This window comes from Dreissena polymorpha, chromosome 5 (genome assembly GCF_020536995.1).
Source record: "Dreissena polymorpha isolate Duluth1 chromosome 5, UMN_Dpol_1.0, whole genome shotgun sequence".
NCBI classification, from domain to species: Eukaryota; Metazoa; Mollusca; class Bivalvia; order Myida; family Dreissenidae; genus Dreissena; species Dreissena polymorpha.
The window spans coordinates 58,885,014-58,905,090 of record NC_068359.1 but is presented as its reverse complement, the minus strand read 5'-3'; the positions used below and the strand labels follow the sequence as shown (position 1 = coordinate 58,905,090).

General features: G+C 35.4%; 1 protein-coding gene across 1 annotated transcript; it reads left to right on the top strand.

The window, feature by feature from the left end:
- Nucleotides 1-479: 479 nt before the first annotated feature.
- On the top strand, nucleotides 480-18,273 carry LOC127831850 (guanosine-3',5'-bis(diphosphate) 3'-pyrophosphohydrolase MESH1-like). The gene is made up of 5 exons (XM_052356932.1): nucleotides 480-648; nucleotides 7,628-7,683; nucleotides 10,108-10,189; nucleotides 12,196-12,485; nucleotides 18,061-18,273. Exons 1-4 carry the CDS (start codon nucleotides 534-536, stop codon nucleotides 12,483-12,485), a joined length of 543 nt encoding a protein of 180 aa, XP_052212892.1. The 5' UTR covers nucleotides 480-533; the 3' UTR covers nucleotides 18,061-18,273.
- Nucleotides 18,274-20,077: the final 1,804 nt, after the last annotated feature.

Sequence of the window (20,077 nt, the reverse complement as noted above, 5' to 3'; positions counted from 1 at the left end):
ACGCATGCGTTAATACCTATTGTTATAGATGCCGGAACTTAAATTATATTTTGGAATTAAAATCCAAGGGATATTATGTGCGGCAACACACACTGTGCATAACATGCCGCTATACCTCTTTAGGCGCCGACTTAATTAATACTGAGATAATATGCCGGTCGATAACCAGCTGTTACATTCTTACAACATAATCATAATATATCCCGTCCTCATAATACACCATGGCCCCTGCCCTTGATCAAACACCTATAAAATACATGTATTGTATAGGCCTTTGCCTTTATGTTCTCAGCTACAGTACCCGATTGTCATTATATGTGTATTTGCTCTATTATTAAAACCACAGCTGGCGCCCAAATATCGTCCATATATTTGTCCAAGAAGTGTTATTATGTTTCTTTATTTCAATATGAAAGATATTGACCTAAACGTAGCTAGGGTACGAATCCAGCATACTGGTGTGTAACCTTAAACTTAGTTACATTGAAACCGTCTGCGTAACTCAGTGTATATAACGAAAAACATTGTGTAACATGGAGCCGTCGCTAATATCTGAAGTAATTCGTTGCGCAAATTTTGCTGCTGTCAAACATAAAGATCAACGAAGAAAAGATCAGGAAGAAACACCGTATATCAACCACCCAATAGGTAATTGTAGCGTTATTTATCAATGTGATACTTATTTCGGGTATTGTTTTCGGATGTCATTAACTAGTAATTTTGATTTAAACAATATCCGTTTTATGCAACTCGACTCACGATTGTCCGTCTGGCCGATGAACTTGGGTCTGAAAAATATTTATCTTCTCTCATAGCTTTTTTTCCTGCTGTGAGAATGGCTGTTTTTCACAATTTTGGGAAAATTCGCGACTCAATGTTCACAATTTCAGGAAGTTCGCGACTCTAATTTTCACAATTTTAGAAAGTTTGCGACTCATTTTACACAATTTTGAACAGTTTGCTACTCATTTTTTTACATAATTGGGCCAAGGCCACTTCACAAAAAAAAGAAAAAAGCCCTGTCTCTGACTCTGAGAAATATTTCCTTCTTTTATCGATTCGATCCCTCCACAACCATTGTTGTTTTTGGGCTTGAGTCCAGACATGAGACAATATGAAGTAACTGAAGCATCCCAATAATGTGGAATTGCATATTTTGTCAGGCCTTTCTTGTCCAATGTCAATGTTAAACTTATTTTACAAATGAAAATAAACTGCAGGATCTATAGACAAATGAAGAATTGAATTGGACCCTGTAAGACTCTAAGAGTGGTAGGGCATTTTGTGGTGGTTCTGAGATCACACCCCTGACTTTGAATTTAAGTATTTTGTTTTGACAGATTGTTAATGCCATGGGGGATCTTAAATGCATATGATCCGAATACAGGTGTGAATTATTCCTTTCTGCATTTGATTTCAGAAACTAATTAATCAAATTTAATGAAAGTCTTATATGTGTTTGGATAGAGTGGGCATGTACATTTTTTCAGATCTTTCTTCTTCAATGATTTTTTTCAGAGAGTTTTTGGCCATTAATTAATAATTTGATAATTTCTGATGAATGTTATGTTTCCTATTTGGATCACAGGAAGTAATGGTCCAGATTTGTTGAAACAATATGCAGTATCCATACAGGGTGGAGAGGCGAATATTATCAGTGCATTCCATGCCAGTGAGTGTTTAGGGAGTTTTTTTGCAATTTGAATCAAGTGTTATTTTTACTACTGAGGGATGGACTCATATTTAAATATAAGTTCTTGACATAGCTTTTGAGGGAATAATGACTAAGGGCATCACGTTTACAAAGTTTTCTAAATGTTTAAACGAAATGAAATAAACGAAATGTAACCGTTTAAACGGTATCCCTATGTCTGTTTAAAAAGCATCAGTACCATTGCATTTCCAAACTGAAAATAGTAATTATTTCCAGAGGTAATATTCAGTGCATATCCCATTCACGCAATGACATCATATTAAAACCATAAAATATTATAAACCAGACCATCCGTATCACCACATGTGTATTCGTCATTCTATAAGAACAATTTAAAGAAAATCGAAAATAATGTAGAATCAATGAAAAATATTGTATCCGAAAACGACACTCCGATAAAAATGTATTTATTTTGCACTCGAAATACAATGTGCATATCGTTTGATGCAGAAAATTAAAAAAACAATTAACTAGCAAAACTTAATCAATATATAATTTGGTTAAAATATTGCTTTTCAACATGCTATCGTAGTGTTTTACTTTGCTAATCAAACACTTAAAATATTTCAAGATAGCAGGATATGCACTGTTTCGTTTCCAAGGTGTAAGACTTTCGCAATTTAGTAGCAAAGATTTTCCGTTAGTTTCCGTTCATGTCTTTGCAATCCGCTTATCAATTAGAAATAACTTACTGCCGAATTCGATAGCCTGGATTTACCGCAAGTACCGGTACCGGGATTTAACATCGTATGTCTAGTCGGCTACATTATTTGCACTCCAATATTTATTATATTGATATTGACTGACGTTTAAACTGTTACTGTTTTGGTACACGTTTTTTAGCTAAACACGAAAGGCAACAGTTTAAACGTTTAAGCGTGATACCCTTAATAATGACCAAACACTGTGTTAGCCCACCTGGTAGAGCGCTGCACAAGTTATTTATCAGCTATTGGTTCGAGGACCGCACTGGGTGCAAGTTGACTTTAGTATTCGTCTGACATTGCATTGCTTACTTAAAGCTTCAGGAGCATTCATCATATCCTGCATTGTTTTGTGACTTATTATAATTTGAGCCGTGTTCTGTGAAAAGGGGGTTTAGTACATGGGCGTAAAGTGTTGTCTCATATTAACGTGTGCAGTCCACAGAGGGTTATCTTGGATGACAATTTCCGCCGTATGATATTTTTCATTTAAAGAAAGTTTCTTCTTGGCAAAAATCTAGTTTAGGGGAAAGTGTTGACCCAGATAAGCCTGTGCTGACTGACACACATGCATTAAACTCCCTTTTCACAGAGCACGACTCATTTCTTCTCTGACAGAAGGAGTATGTGCATCACTATTTATGCCCCGGTAGGGTTGCATATAGCATTTGAACTGTCTGTCCATTCGTCTGTCCGAAAACTTTAACATTGGCCATAACTTTTGCAATAATGAATTATGAAGATAGCATTTTGATATTTGGCATGCATGTGCAGTGATTTTTTTATCCGCGAGTCCTGCGTCCTGGATTGACAAAAACCTCTGGGGATGCAAAGTTTCAAATTATGCGAGTCCCAAAAATGCATTGAAATTTCTCAAAAAATAATATCATTTAATATTTGGACTCATTCTTTCAATTCGGGGACTCTTAGATTTGCAAGTTATCAAATCCCATGACTCAGATGAGAAAATTTGTAAAAATATCACTGCATGTGTATCTCATGGAGCTTCACATTTTGAGTGGTAAAAGGTCAAGGTCATCCTTCAAGGTCTAAGGTCACAAAAACAAAGAAGGAACAAGCTTTAAAGGGAGATAAGCTTTAAAGCTTTAACTAGCTTTAAAGGGAGATAATTTCTATTTATCATTTGGCAGGTACAGATCATTTTTACAAGGGAAGTAATATTTTTTAAAGGAATATAATAATATAAAAAAAATCAAAGCGGGACAGTAGGGGGCATTGTGTTTCTGACAAACACATCTCTTGTTTTTATATATTATTGACCAATTTCTAAATGTCATTTACAAGATCAAGTAATTGTAATATAGTCTATATAGTCTATAGATCTAGAAACATCTTGTCCATTTAGCTAATATGAACATACTATTGCATAGGCAATTGTAAAACATAAATTTACCTTTAAAAGTTTATAATGTGTTATTCAATATTATATCTGAAAAGCCTAATATTACATGCATAGTTATAACATTAGAGGAGACAATAATAATGTTAAGTATCTTATCTGATAAGATTATTTGTATTTATTGTTCTTGATGAATAAAGAAGTTGTCAAAAGATAAGAGTATTTGTCTGATGCCATTAATCAGATAATATTTTGATGTTTAGATTAGTATAAACAATCAGGGGTGCGATGGATGTACCATGTAGGACATTAGAGCCCATAATGTCATTTAAACAAAGAATCTGTTTAGTCAGGCTCAGATTGACATTTAAACAGTTTACAATAATGGTTAGTGGTTAAAAAATAAGGAGCATATAGAGGCCACTTAGTTCTGATTTTGGTATTAAGTTTGTGATATGAAACAAATATATTCAATAATTTTATTGTCCTACTGTTTTTCCTTGAAAACATCTCACTTAATCCAGTAATCATTTCCGAATGAAAACTTATTATCATTTGAGCAAACGTTATTATTAGTATGGTTCTATACATGACAGGGGTTTTTATCTTATTTTGCGGAAAGGGCCTGGCCTTTTTTTAGAGGAAAAAATTGCAGGATTTTGGGGAAAAAAATCATGCAAAACGTTTGATTTTGGGGAAAATAAGGAAAGTCTTAAAAAATCAATTTAACATATTTTACTGTTTTTAAAAAAAATTCAAGGCAACAGATAATTTAATTCTGCAATATGCAACTAATGTATTTAAAGTAAAAAAAAAAAATATTTTTTTTTTAAGGGAAAAAAATAAGTCTGGGGGAAAATTTATCTGCTGAGGGGAAAAAAAATCAGAGGGGAAAGGTCCGTTTTTCGGCGGGTCACAAAGAAGGGAAAAAAGCCCTGCATGAGCTTATTGTCATTTGACATGAGCATATCCATGTAAGGTTGACATGCTTGCAAATGTGGAAAAAATGCATGAAGCGTATGAAAATAAAAATTGTGGATAACTGTCAACACATATAACAGATAGTGGAATATTTTTTTTAAATGTAAGTTTTATACCTGGGGAAAAACTACATGAGTTTATTGATATGTTCTCTGAGTAGCTTTTAAAAGGGGGAAAATAAAGGATAAAAACCTGTACCGTAATTACTCTAAGTTTTCAGACACTTACAAATAATAATTTGTTTTAATTTAGATACAATTTTTTTTTCTTTAATGAAAGTCCAAACATTTAGAGACAGACATGTTATGTGTATTTGTCAATAATTATATTGAAATAAAACCAAGAAATAAATGTGCAATAATTTTATTGTGTTGTACTCGTCTGTCTCTGCTCTTAAATAAACACAACTTCATATCTTTGCAATATCTTACCTGATATGGTATAGAATAATGTTATCAAAGACAACCATACTGCTTCTTGAATATGATATAATTTCAAATGCTGTTGGGTGAAACCATTGTTAGCTCGGCTGTTTTCGGAGAAAACCCGAGGTATTGTCATAGCCAGCTCGTCGTTGTCGTGTTGTCCGCCTGCGTCGTGCTAAAACCTTGACATTTTGCTCTACAATCAAAGTGCTTCGACCTACAACTTTGAAACTTCATAAGTAGATGCACCTTGATGAGTTCTACACGCCACACCCATTTTTGGGTCACTAGATCAAAGGTCGAGGTCACTGTGACCTCTAAAAAAATAAATTCTGACAAGCTTTCGCAGCCGAGTGTTGCACCCGTTATGCGGTGCTCTTGTTTATTATTGGTATACATTGTTATCTAACCAATAGCACATTGCAATGGTCAATTGCCCTTAGCACATTCCTCTGCCAGGTTTTATGACCGTAATTAATCAGGTTGTAAAACTCTATGATGGATGTGTCCCAGAGAAGCAAAAAACAGGGCAGAAATCTGGTCAGGGTTCGCCAAAACCGTCGGTCCGCCGGTCCTGACCGGCAAATTTTTTTTAGGACCGACACGTGATTTCGTATAATCGGTCCGACTGACCGACACAATCGGATGAAAAATGGTTTCAAAAAGATCACTCAAAGAGTATAATATGCAATTGGATTAAAAGAAGGTAATTGCTTTTTGTTCAACTTTTGTCAAAATCCTTTTTTCTTCCCTTCATTTTGATGTTTTGATGTTTAAAGTTGGATTAGAATTGACTATCACATGCGAGTTCAAAATCAACGGTCTTTGTTAAAAAAAGCAACTGAGTGCGTCCGCCATTTTGTTTGTTCCATTTAATTTCTCCACATCAAAAACCGCACGAAAACTTGTTTTAACAGGCATTTATGAGCATTTCTGTTATTGGTTTCATTATTATATTGTTCTGGGAAGGATATATTTTAATTTACACACCAACAATTTCTGAAATTAAAATTAGATTTTTCACCTGATGTAGTATATTTTGGATATTTTAAAATTCGGACATATGGATATTTATGTTTTGATTTGTTGTTGATAGTTTGTAGCAATATGTTTTGTGTTATTTCAGACAACAAGAATGGATGGTGGCAATTATCATGGGCCTTTCTATCAAGAAATAGGTGTGAAAGACATTCATTTAATTGAACCTGGAAATCAACCACCTCAGCTAAGATAAAATATTTTAACAATAGGTGCTGTTTTAGAACTTGTGAAATTGGCTAATAAACAGAAATTGAAGTCATCCAAAGTAGTGTGAATGGGTGTGTGCAATTAAGTCAAACTTGATTGGATGTCACCCTAACTTTTCAAGAACACGGATTTGTAGAGCTGTGCAGGCTAAAAAACAGTTTGACAAAAAGAAGTCTAAAAAGTATGCCTTTGGTTTATATGTGGTTTATTATTAATATAATAATTGTTTAATTATATCGACTTTGGACATGTTTTTATTGTATTTTAATGTGATCAAATCCAATAAACATCTAAAAGGTACTCTCTTTTGTTGTGTTTTGCTGTTGTAGTTTAGTCGGACAGTGGGACTGACAGAAACTGATTCGGACTGACAAAAATTTCAAGTCTGTCAGTCGGAATGACTGACAGATTTTTCAAGTTTTGGCGAACCCTGTCTGGTAAAATAGCGCTTTGAAATATATCGTTAAAAAAATTAGAGTCAATAATTATGGATGAAAACCCGTAGGACCGAAAATATAGACACAAAAAATAATGTTATTTGTTACAAAATATGGTGTCCGAAAATTTAGAGTGTCCGAAAACTTAGAATAATTACGGTATGTGAATTTTGTATGGTTAATCTACCTCAATGATTTTTCAGTTTGTTCATTTGTTTGCTGCCAAATGGACATTTTCATTGCTGTAAAAGATGTTTGGAACTGCATCATATGTAAATGACCTGTTTTGGACAGCTTCATGCATATTGTCAGGTTATTGATGATGTAGATTGTTTAGGTAGTTATTGCTTAATTGTTTGGCATATAATTTTCTTTTCACCTGCTTAGGATCAACCACCCATCCATTGACATAGCATTCTATTGGTTAGCACCAACCAGTGTAACCCTTTACCACTTAGGTACCTGTTACCTATTTTGATGAATTTGTAGTCCCTTAGAAAGTTAAATGAAATTAAAGGCCTTTCTTACTAGATCAAAATTTTAAAGGTTTCAGTTCCAACTCTTAGATACTGATGAGAGCAAACAGCATAAAACCTGAACAGACTGTAAGTTATGCCCTGGCTGTTCTGGTTTTATGCTGTTTTCACAGAGCCATTTGCACTTAGTTTCTAAGTGGTAAAGCGTGAACTGATGTTCTTGTTTATCACTAATGTCATGACATAAGATATGAAATCCAATAACATCCATTGATATTTCAGGTGTTGCATATATTTTGACAGAAGAAGCTGGTGTAACAGATTTACATGTAATACAGGTAATTTTTCGTGGATCATACATGTAGAAGAGTGTTTTTTTCATCATTTTGGGCATGGGCCGGCTGGGTCTGGATTGGGAAAATTAGTATTGTTTTGACAAATATTGGGAAATTATTGTTGTTGTTTTCTTAGAAAATGCTTCAACATTTAGAATAAAAGTGATTTCATTATTATATTTACAAAGATTAAACTTATATAGCTGGATGGGAGATGAAGAAAATTTTGAGATCCAAAACAACCCCTGGGTCAAAAGTTATGGGGTTTGGGGTGGGGCGGGGTCAGAGATTTTCACTCCTTTTTTTAGGTTATTTTACATTAACTTCTTCATTTCTACACCGATTCACTTCAAATTGATACTGAACTTCTCTTATGACAATACGGTCAATCTCAACTACGCATGGCCCCATTACCAGCCCTGGGGCGCCCCTGGGTCAAACATGTGGCGTGGGGATACGCGTCGGCCTTTGCTGCGCCATTTCTAGTTTTATTTTTATTATGCCCCCAAAGGAGGGCATATAGTAATCGGACTGTCCGTCCGTCTGTCTGTCACACTTTGCGTTTAGGTTTCGAAAAATGCTCATTACTGCTATGTCGCTTCAGATAGCAATTTCATATTTGGCATGCATGTGTATATGGACAAGGCCTTTTCATAAGCACATAAATTTTGACCCCTGTGACCTTGACCTTGAACTTAGGGTCCGCGTTTAGGTTTCCAAATCTGCGTTTAGGTTTTGAAAAAAGCTCATAACTTCTATCAAGCGCTTATAGGGAGCATAAGTCATCCTATGGTGACAGCTCTTGTTAGCTCGGCTGTTTTTGGAGAAAACCCCAGGTATCATAATAATTGTCATAGCCAGCTCGTCCTGTCCATCGTCGTGTCATGTTGTCCGCGTTGTGCTAAAACCTTAACATTTTGTCAAGGTTTTGAACATTTGCTCTAAAATCAAAGTGCTTCAACCTACAATTTCTTCATTTCTTCACCAATTCACTTCTAATTGACACTGAACTTCTCTTATGACAATATGGTCAATCTCAACTATGCTTGGCCCCATTACCAACATAGGCCACACCCAACCACCCAAAATTTGGCTTTTACTATAACTTCTTAATTTTTACACCGATTCACTTCTAATTGATACTGAACTTCTCTTATTACAATACGGTCCATCTGAACTATGCATGGCCCCATTACCAACCCTGGGGCGCCCCTGGGTCAAACATGCGGCATGGGGATACGCGTCGGCCTTTGCCGCGCCATTTCTAGTTTAATTTTTATTAGCTCAGCTGTTTTCGGAGCAAACCCGAGGTATTGTCATAGCCAGCTCGTCGTGTCCATCATTGTGTCATGTCGTCCGCGTCGTGCTAAAACCTTAACATTTTGTCAAGGTTTTGAACATTGGCTCTAAAATCAAAGTGCTTGAACCTACAACTTTGAAACTCTGTACGTAGCTAGCTGCACCTTGATTAGTTCTGCATGCCACACCCATTTTTGGATTGTTAGGTCAAAGGTCAAGGTACTGACCTCTAACAAAATAAAATTTTACAAGCTTTCATATATTTAAAACTGCACCCAAGCCGAGGGTGGCACCCGTTATGCGGTTCTCTTTTTTTTAATATAAATAATCACTTAAATTACTTCTGGAAAAATAAGATGAATTTATACATAAAAAAGGGTATGATAAACATCAGTGTATTAGTAAAGTGTTGCTGATACAATTTACTGTATACTAGTTTTCTTGCGATAAAAATGGCAGTCAGCGTATTTCTGTTAAACCTTCTCTAAACGATTGTTAGATCATATCACCTAATGAACACATGACCATTTAGTGACCAGAACCTGTTTACATGTAGTTGGTCAAAGCTTTAGGATGATCTGTAGATTACCTTATCAACATGGAATTACAAATGTATACCAATTAATGCAGTGAGCTATGGTTGTTGTCTCCACAATTATGACACTGGCCTTCATGAAATTGTGTTACTAGGAAACAAACATTTAGTATATTGAAAATCAAATAACAATTTATTTTAGAAAACACAAATACACGTTTTCTCTTAATTAGCAGATAAGGCTATGATGTTTACCTCCCTTTGCACTAGGATCTATATAATTGTGATTGAAAGATCTCTGATGAGTTCATTGAGACACTGCAAACGAAAGAACGGCAAATTTGAGTAAAAAACCCATTTGTTTTGGGTTTTGGTTTAAATGTTAATTAATATGTTTTTTGTGTGTGTTTTTTTCATTGCTATTTATTGATAAAATTACTTATTTTCTTAAATTAAAAAGAAAGCTTTTGTAAATATTAATTGAACGTTTTTTCATGCCTTTCAACATGCTTTGTTAGCATAGATAATTTTGGCTCTACATTGTGTGTTTAATAAATATAGATAACTGTTGGTTACATGATTGTTTTCCACAGGGTGCTCTATTGCACGATACAGTAGAGGACACGGACACATCATTCCAGGAAATAGAGCAAGAGTTTGGACCAGAGGTTGCAGGTGCTGTGAACAAACTGTGAACAAAAATTGAGCCTTGCTCTGGGATAACCAGGCTTAATGCATGTGCCATAGGTGTCATCCCAGATTAGCCTGTGCATTTTGCAAAGGCTAATCAGTGACAGCTTTATTCTTATATTGAATTTTGAGTTTGAAGGAAATCTCTTCTTAATGAAAAATCCATTTTAAGGGGAAAATGTTGTCCCTGATACACCTTGGGGGACTGCTAATGCTAAACTTGGGCAACACTATGATATGCATTTAGCCCTGTTTTCCTAGAGCAAGTCTCAAATGGAGAATTGAGCGAGGCTCTTTATCTGTTAGAATTGGTGTATGTTTTGATTGATCATTTTACAAAAAATAAAAAGCCCTGTGATGCATAGAAACAAGCAAATTCGTTGAATTGATAAATTTTGTTTATGGATGGGTGTAGAACTAAAAAAAAAAGGTATAAAAGGGTTATGCCTTTTGTCAATTATTTGTTTAACTCATCTGTACCTGTGATGGGTTTTCAGACAATAAAATGCAGATAGTATATTTTTCTTGAATGAATTTACATTGATAGTACCTGTATCATGAAAAAAGGAGAAATTTCTTGTTGAATCCTGAATTGCTTGTTGAATGACTAAATAGTGAATAATTCATCAAATTTGTGACCTTTGACCTCAATGTGTGACCTTGTCCTTAGCCCCTAGGATTATGGGTGTTGAATGTGAAGCACCCCCAGATGATTGATTGAGAACTACAGTAATACGATGACAAGTTTCATGGCATAGTAAAGGAATGACTAAATAATGAATAATTCATCAAATATGTGACCTTTGACCTCAATGTGTGACCTTGACCTCAGCCCCTAGGATTATGGGTGTTGAATGTAAAGCACCCCCAGATGATTGAGAACTACTTTGGCAAGTTTCATGGCTCATGTGTTAATGGAGATTAAGCTCTAAGCTTATATTAAAAAGCATTTTTTCAAGATACAAAAGGCCATAACTCCATTATAAACAGATGGTGTACAATGCCATTTGGCATACATCATCCTCTTATCCATATATAATACTCATGCCAAGTTACAATGAAATCCACCGTAGCACTTCCAAGATATTGCTCCGGACAGAGGGACGGACAACCCCAAAACAATATTCCTCCGCCTATGGCGGGGATAATAAATCACAGGGACTTTTGGCTGGGTCTTTTAATAGCCAAGTCATATAAGCATGACTAAGAGTTGTTTATTTGCCAAATTATATATATATAAATATTGAACTAGTTTTTTGTATGCACTTGACAATGATTAAAGTGCGTCCAAAAAAACTAGTTCACTTAGACAAATCTTACAAAAAGCTTGCAAGCACTCTAGAGGTCACATTTATGACTCAAACTAGATTCAAGTTTTAAAGGCGTTATTTATTAGTTACTTACAGGTTGTTCTGGTTTTATGCTATTTTGCACGTATCCATTTTCACTCTGCTTCTGAGTGGGAAAGGGCCACATTTATGACTTAATCTTGATGAAATATCTTGACTCTATCTATGCTGAGTCTAAAATCCTTGTATAGCGCCCCAAAAACAAGGTCAAAAGAAAAAGCTTGTTAACACACTAGAGCCCTAGAGGCCCTATCTATGACTGCATTCCAATATTCTTGACAATGAAATTTTAAAGTATAATCTTAGTTTGTGAAATGATATTTCCGTTTAAATCTCATACAAGAATACAACCATATAAACATTGCTCTGGAAAAATAGGGTTTAATGCATGTGCCTTAAGTGTCATCCCAGATTAGCCTGTGCAGTCAGCACAGACTGATCAGGGAGGACAGTCTCGGCTAAAACTGAATTTTCTCTTTTTCTGAATTTTCTTTTTAACATACACCATAATGTATAATACCATATAAGCTGAATGTGCAGTCCCTGATTAGCCAGTGCAGACTGCATTGGCTAATCTGGGAACACACTTTAAGCAAATGTGTTAAACCCCTTTTCTCTGAGCGAGGTTAATTGCTACTTCAGGAATAGTGCGAGAGGTGACTGACGACAAGGACCTCCCTAAGCATGCTCGGAAAGCTGCCCAGATTGAGCATGCTCCTCATTCCAGCAAGAAGGCCAAACTTGTGAAGCTTGCGGACAAACTGTATAACCTCCGAGACCTCAATCGACAGGGCCCAGTGGGCTGGAGTGCAGAAAGAGTGACCGAGTATTTCGAGTGGTCGGCCAAGGTTGTGAATGGTTTACGGGGGACGAGTAAGCCTCTGGAAGACAAATTAGATGAACTGTTTCGAGAACGAAATATATCAACATAGGTGTATAGTTTAAGAAGAGAATCTTAATTTCTAGCCAGTTTAGTTGTGCAGTTAGTGGATTTTGATAGAATAAGTTAAATATTAACAGTTAATTTAACTTTTTATGCCCCCGGTAGGGTGGCATTTAGCAGTTGAACTGTCCGTCCGTCAGTCAGTCCGTCCGAAAACTTTAATATTGCCCATAACTTTTGCAATATGCAAGATAGCAACTTGATATTTGGCATGCATGTGTATCTCATGGAGCTGCACATTTTGAGTGGTAAAAGGTCAAGGTCATCCTTCAAGGTCAGAGGTCAACAAAACAAATCCAAGGGAAGTAATAAACTTTAAAGGGAGATAATTTTCTTTATCATTGGGCAGGTACAGATTATTTTTACAAGGGAAGTAATATTTTTATTATATCCCTTTTAAAAATATTACTTCCCTTGTAAAAATTATAACCTGCCAATTTATATTTTTTTATATAATAAATCAGAGTGGCGCAGAAGGGGCAAAATGTTTCTGCCATCTCTTGTTACTTTTAACTTAAATGTAGTGAAATAATTGTTATTGCTGATGCCAAGTATTGAATTTGTGCAATAAAATAAATTAATAAAATGATTAGAATTTAAGGCATGCAAATTTAAGAAAGTTCAAGTTGAGTATAAATGTATAGCACAGGGTACACAAGTTTATGCAAATGTTTATTTCAAAACTCAATGTATTGCTGATGCTAAGTTGTATTATGGCTAATGTAAGGTGTACATAATTTCTGTATCATGTTTCAGGTTTCCTAACAACCATTCTTTTCCTTTCTGTAACCTGAAACAAACTTTTTTATGCCAAATGCATATATAGAAAAAATTGCTTACATGGGAATTTTTTTAGTGAAGTATATTGATATTACAATTGTTATATTTGTACATATATCATACTTTTTGTACAACATAAAAGTAAGGAAAAGGGGATTTATTGGTGATGATTTTCTGAAGTTGAACAAACACTTTGTTCTTTTATGCGCCAAGTAGTTTAACATGTATCATTTGGACTGTCCGTCCTACCAGAATTATACTGTTTCCATAGTTTCTTTTACGCAGCACTTTCATATATTGACCTTAATTTTGGTGTGTGAGTCTACCTGCATGACTTACATATTAGGATAGAGTTTCCTTCCATTAAAGTTACAAGCTTTTGAACTTTTTTTAAATGAAACTTTTCATGATTGTTTTCTTTCAACTTTGGCTTTACCAATACTGTAAACGTATAGAAATTCGTCGGTATCAAATTTCGTGGTTTAATAGTAAACAACTAATTTGTTGACATGTAATTTCATGGATTTCAAATTTTCGGGGAAGTTTGACCGTCATAATATTTAAACTTTTATTAAAACAACCAGAGTAATAACAAAGCATAATCTGCTTTTTGTGTTGACAGCAAGACTTGAGGTTGATATGCACTGAAGCATGACAGTGTTGCTGATAATTGTCCATAAGAGCGATAAAGCGGCGCACTTGTGGGTCCCCGCTTGCTAATTGCCATCGATGTTGTTTTGACAATATTTGCAATTTTCAGCGCAATCAGTCCCCTGGTAGTAACAATTGAGTGGTAAGGTCCCCAAAATACACGTGTGAAAACCGTTATGTCTCTTTTAACTTTAATTGGCACTAATTGACATATGTGATAAATCTGCAAACTGTAAATATGACGTCACGTAAAAGAAAACAATCATTGATGTACAGTTAAAATACCGTGCTTGATTTAAAAAGTATTATTACCCAAATACTTATCAAGAAAACAACATATTGTATTAACTAGCACCTCTCAATCAAAAATCGGAAATGACTGATTTCGGATTAAAAATGTATAAATAATCGTTGGTACTTGAATTCGTACTTCAGCTGACCAACGAAATCCACGAAAATTCGTACCACACGAAATTTAATGATTTTACAGTAACTATTTAAAACATTTCCATTGTTTGGTTCTAAAAACACACTAATATTGTATGCCCCCATGTAAGCAAGGCAGCATACATGTATACTGTGGCAGTCACTCTGTCTGTGCCTGTGCAAAACTAACAGTCTTTGGATTGTATTGATGGATATTTAACCCTTTGCATGCTGGGAAATTTGTCGTCTGCTAAAATGTCGTCTGCTAAATTTCTAAAATTAGCATTTTCTTCGATTTTTTTCAAAGAATACTATCAGAATAGCAAACAGTTTGGATCCTGATGAGACGCCACGTTCTGTGGCGTCTCATCAGGATCCAAACTGTTTGCAAAGGCCTTCAAAATTCGGTTCCCGCACTGAAAGGGTTAATTACTTGGCACAAATTTCAGCAATGGAAAGACGACATTTCACACGTTACACATGTTTCCGTACCTCATAAGTCAAGGTCAAACAAAGACATCATATATCAGATTGACCATGAAAAGTGCTGTCTTTGCCATCAAATACTTACTTTGCCATTTATTGATTGATTATGGAATAACGTGGCACTAAAGTAAACCGTCATAATTTGACGTGTCACATATAAAAAGAACGTCTCCTACCTATGTCAATATCACACTTTAAGGTCAAAGATCAAATTTTACCATTAAGTACCTTGTTTTTTTTTACATGAGTGGAATTCTGAGGCAATAGTGGAATGCGTGGGCATCTGTTCCCTATAGACACATGCCCTGTTTTGTAAGAAACTAGTGAATCAAGAAAGGCATATAGTTCAAAAGCAAATGTGCCTGGCTCTGTGAAAATGGGGTTTAATGCTTGTGCTTAATGAGTCGTCCTAGATTGCATGTGTAGTCTGCACTGGCTTATCAGGGACAACACTGTCTGCTTTTATGGTATTTTCTGTTTAAAGGAAGTCTCTTTATAGCGAAAATCTAGCTTAGGTTGATTGTGTCGTCCCTGATTAGCCTGTGCTGACTGCACAGGCTAATCTGGGATGACACTTAACCCTTTCAGTGCGGAAACCGAATTTTGAAAGCCTTTGCAAACAGTTTGGATCCAGATGAGATGCCACAGAACGTGGCGTCTCATCAGGATCCAAACTGTTTGCTATTCTGATAATATTCTTTGAAAAAATTCGAAGAAAATGCTAATTTTAGAAATTAAGCAGACGACATTTTAGCAGACCACAAATTTCCCAGCATGCAAAGGGTTAACGCACATGCATAAACCCCTTTTTCATAGAGCACGGCCCATATCAGTGTGTAAAATACCATTGCTATCGGACAAATCATGGGTATAATAGAGCTCATTGTTTGACTTTTGTAAATGAAAGTTGCTGCAATGGATTAAAGTGAGTTTTGTATTATACTTAATTTCTCAATTTGTTTTATACAAATTGTTTATTCATTTCCCTCAAAATGTAAGCCAAATAATAATATTAATATTAAAAAATGACCCTATGATGATTAGGATAAAGTTGTTTAAATGTAATGAGAACTAGATTTTACTATTTCACACTAACATTTGGGACCAGGTTTTGCATAGTTGAATAGGTAGTTAAACAATTATAATTGTGTGTTGTGTTTGTTAGAAGATTAACATTTATTATGTTACAATATTCCTTCTAGATTGTTGTGCCACAGTATTGTTTTAAGAATGTTGTAAAATGATGTGATAATTAAACAAGTGTATTATTGTATGTTTGTTTTTATGCCCCCAAAGGAGGGCATATAGTGATCACACTGTCTGTCTGTCCGTCACACTTTGCGTTTAGGTTTCGAAAAATGCTCATAATTTCTATGTCGCTTCAGATGTAACCTTCATATTTGGTATTTTGTATATGGACAAGGCCTTTCCATACGCACACAAATTTTGACCCCCTTGACCTTAAACCTAGGGTCTGTGTTTAAGTTCCGAAATCTGCGTTTAGGTTTGAAAAATGCTCATATCTTCTATCAAAGTGTTTTTTGGGGGCATATGTCATCCTAGGGAGACAGCTCTTTTTTTGTTTTTTAAAGATATTAATCCCACTGCCCTTAATCGGTGTTGTTTGAAATCATTACCTGGTGTTTTCTGGGAGCTACATAAAAAATGGCAAATTATATCTGGACTCATCTGAATTTAAAGGAACCTGTTAACAGATGGAGGATATTGTCTTATTTGTTGCTACAGATTCAAAAAATAAAAGAATAATGTGTGAAAAAGGTTAAATAACACATCATATGATAAAGTACATAATTATTATGTCTTTGGTTATCAGAGATATTTTTACTTTTCTCACCAATACTAGTAAAATATTTTTAGACATTTTCATGAGCAAGCAAATGGGATTAAATTGTTGCACTAAGGAATTCGTCTGAAATGAATTATTTATTTGCCATGTATGCTTTAAGTCAGTTATCAATAAATGATAAACATTCCAAACCAAAAAAGAGCATTCTTGTTGTGGATATTGACATTTAATGTGTAAGATTTAAACTCTTCAAGTACTTGCTTTAACATATACATGTACAGGGCCGGATCCAGATAGGACATAGCTGGGGGGGCACAACATTTGTTCAACAAAACAATTGCAAGTGGTTTTGGGGGGGGGGGTAGCGGCAAGAAGTCTGTGTACAATGAAATGAATGGTCATATATAAATACGTTCATACTTAATATTGGTGCATTCAACATAAAGAAGTTAAATAAAACGCTGTGTTTTAAATATGTTTATTTTTAAAAAATTAAAATTTTGATTTCCTTTGAACATTTCAACAAGGCAAGTAACAAACACACAAAAACTCACAATTTTTTAAACTGTTATGAGGAACATTTACAAACTAAACAGTCTCTTTAACTTTACACAAGTCCTTTTCTTAATTGTTCAAATCATACGCCAAAATACAATGCAGTTTCATTTATCTTGGATTCTGCCTTGCAAATTGTTGGAAAATGTTACTTAGGCATACATCAATGTCCCTGAGCACTGACATAAGACACAAACCAGTGAGTTCTGCCAACTCACTTATATCTGTCACTGTGGCTCCAATTGGTAGGAGGCTGGTAGCTTTAACCACACTTGAGTTGGTAGGTGAACTCTTGCAGTCATCTTCATGAATTGATGAGTTCTGAAAATAAAAGAGAGTGAGTGTTTAGAAATGTGAAATTCAGTTAAATTGACTGCGCAAGCATATTATTTCAAAAAGTACATTAATACTGTTGGTCTGATTAATATTTCAATAACCATAGTTTATCGGAGCTTATATAAAGCGTGATAAAATGTGAATGTTATTAGTTGAAAATGCAAAAGATGAAAAGGTGCACACAACGCTTGATAAAGTTCAATTAATTTAATGAAATGAATATCTACAAAGTTTATACAGAGCGGAACAGGCATTTATCATTGTATGGGCTTTATAAATTATACTATCAGTATAAAGAAATTTGTAAATAAATTTACACTCAATCTTTTTGTTCTTTTATTTACATATTTTAGAGATAAACATATAAAGTACTGAATAAACTTAGCGCAATAAACGCGTTATAATACAATTAAAAAAAATTAAAAAATTCTTACCTTAGATTCAACAACTTTGGTTCAGAGTCCCACTCTGTGTTTTTATTTTGACCAAAAAATCGATCCAGTGTTGTTGCCTTTTGTTTCAGTGTTATGCAGACAATGCCGTGAAACGCTGTATTATATACCGCAAGAAACGTCTCCATATATAATGTACGTGCCCATGGTTATGACATCTGACAAAACAGTGTTAATTGGTATACTTGCCATCAAAACAATGTTTGAGGTCATCCAGGCGCTTATTATACCCCCACAAACCAAGTTTAGGGGGGTATATAGGAGTGAGCTTGTCTGTCGGTCGGTCCGTATTAAGTGTCCACTCTCTATTTCAAGTAGTTTTCATCCGATCTTCACCAAACTTGGTCAGAAGTTGTATCTACATCATGTCTAGGCCAAGTTCGAACATGGGCCTTGTCGGGTCAAAAACTAGGTCATGGGGTCACTTAGTGCGTTTTAAACATTCAGCATGTTGTCCGCTCTCTATTTCGAGTAGTTTTCATCCGATCTAATTCACCAAACTTGGTCAGAAGTTGTATCTAGATGATCTTAAGGCCAAGTTCGAACATGGGCCTTGCCGGATCAAAAACTAGGTCACGGGGTCACTTAGTACGTTTTACACATTGAGCATGATGTCCGCTCTCTATTTCAAGTAGTTTAAATCCAATCTTCACCACACTTGGTCAGAAGTTGTAACTGGATGATGTGTAGGTCAAGTTCGAACATGGGCCATGCCGGGTCAAAAACAAGGTCACATGGTCACTAAGTGTGTTTTAAACCTCACCATGTTGTCCGCTCTCTAATTCAAGTAGTTTTTATCCAATCTTCACCGAAATTGGTCAGAAGTTGTATCTTGATAATATCTAGAGCAAGTTTGAATATGGGTCATGCCAGGTAAAAAACAAGGTCACGGGGTCACTTACGGCGTTTTAAAAATCACAATGTTGTCCGCTCTCTAATTCAAGGAGTTTTCATTCAATCTTCACCAAACTTGGTCAGAAGTTGTATCTAGATGCTGTCTAGGTCAAGTTTGAATATGGGTCATGCCGGGTCAAAAACAAGGTCACGGGGTCACTTAGGGCGTTTTAAACATCACAATGTTGTCCGCTCTCTAATTCAAGTAGTTTTCATCCAATCTTCACCAAACTTGGTCAGAAGTTGTATCTAAAATGATCTCTAGGACAAGTTTGAACATTGGCCATTCCGGGCCTAAAACTAGGTCACAGGGTCACTTAGTGCGTTTTTTAACATTCAGCATGGTGTCCGCTCTCTAATTCAAGTAGTTTACATCCGATCTTCACCAAACTTGGTCAGAAGTTTTATGGAGATGATCTTGAGGCCAAGTTAGAACATGGGCCTTTCTGGGTCAAAAATTAGGTCAATGGGTCACTTAGTGGTTTTAAAAATTGAGCATGGTGTCTGCTGTTTTTTGTGAAGACGACATGCAAAATATGTGTCAATGCGGCATGTGAGGGTTTTCGTCACGTCTGTGACAAAGCTCTAGTTTAGTGTAAATGACAGACGCTTAATGTTACCCAGACGCTTAAAATATACTGCCGAAAGGATAGCATATCACACTAAAGAGATTGTTGCGACGGTGATAATCGAGTGTTAACGCACAACAGGTGCCCCCTGTGGATAGTAGACAGTAAGGTTTGTAGTGGCACGTCCTGGCACGTTTCCCCCCCCCTCCCCCCAACCCCACCCCCCCCCGGCTAACTCTGTGCCTGATGTAGTTTTTTTTAAGCCAATACATGTAGTCTTTCTTTGCTGTCAGCATTTTGATTAATGTATATTTTGTTAATGCTGTTGTATTATTTACCAGTATTTCTTCAAATATTGTTGTTGTATTTAATGTTTTGGTTTTTGTTAAAAGAGGTTTTATAATTAATAAATAATCAAGTTTTGCTTTTCTTGCTTTCATGTCACAAATTCTGTGTTGAACAGTCAATAATAACAACTGTAACTGCTTTTTAGCTCACCTGATTGCTCAGGTGAGCTCTTGTGACCGGTCTTTGTCCGTTGTATGTCCGTCCGTCCGTTAACATTTTCTTGTAAACACTCTAGAGGCCACATTTCTTGTCCCATCTTTATGAAACTTGGTCAGAA

Bases quoted from the DNA above. Each gene is read 5' to 3' on its own strand.
- LOC127831850 (XM_052356932.1), top strand. From the start codon at position 534: ATGGAGCCGTCGCTAATATCTGAAGTAATTCGTTGCGCAAATTTTGCT. The intron at 7,684-10,107 runs GTAATTTTTCGT...TGTTTTCCACAG, and splicing joins CAGATTTACATGTAATACAG to GGTGCTCTATTGCACGATAC. The intron at 10,190-12,195 runs GTGCTGTGAACA...TTGCTACTTCAG, and splicing joins GTTTGGACCAGAGGTTGCAG to GAATAGTGCGAGAGGTGACT.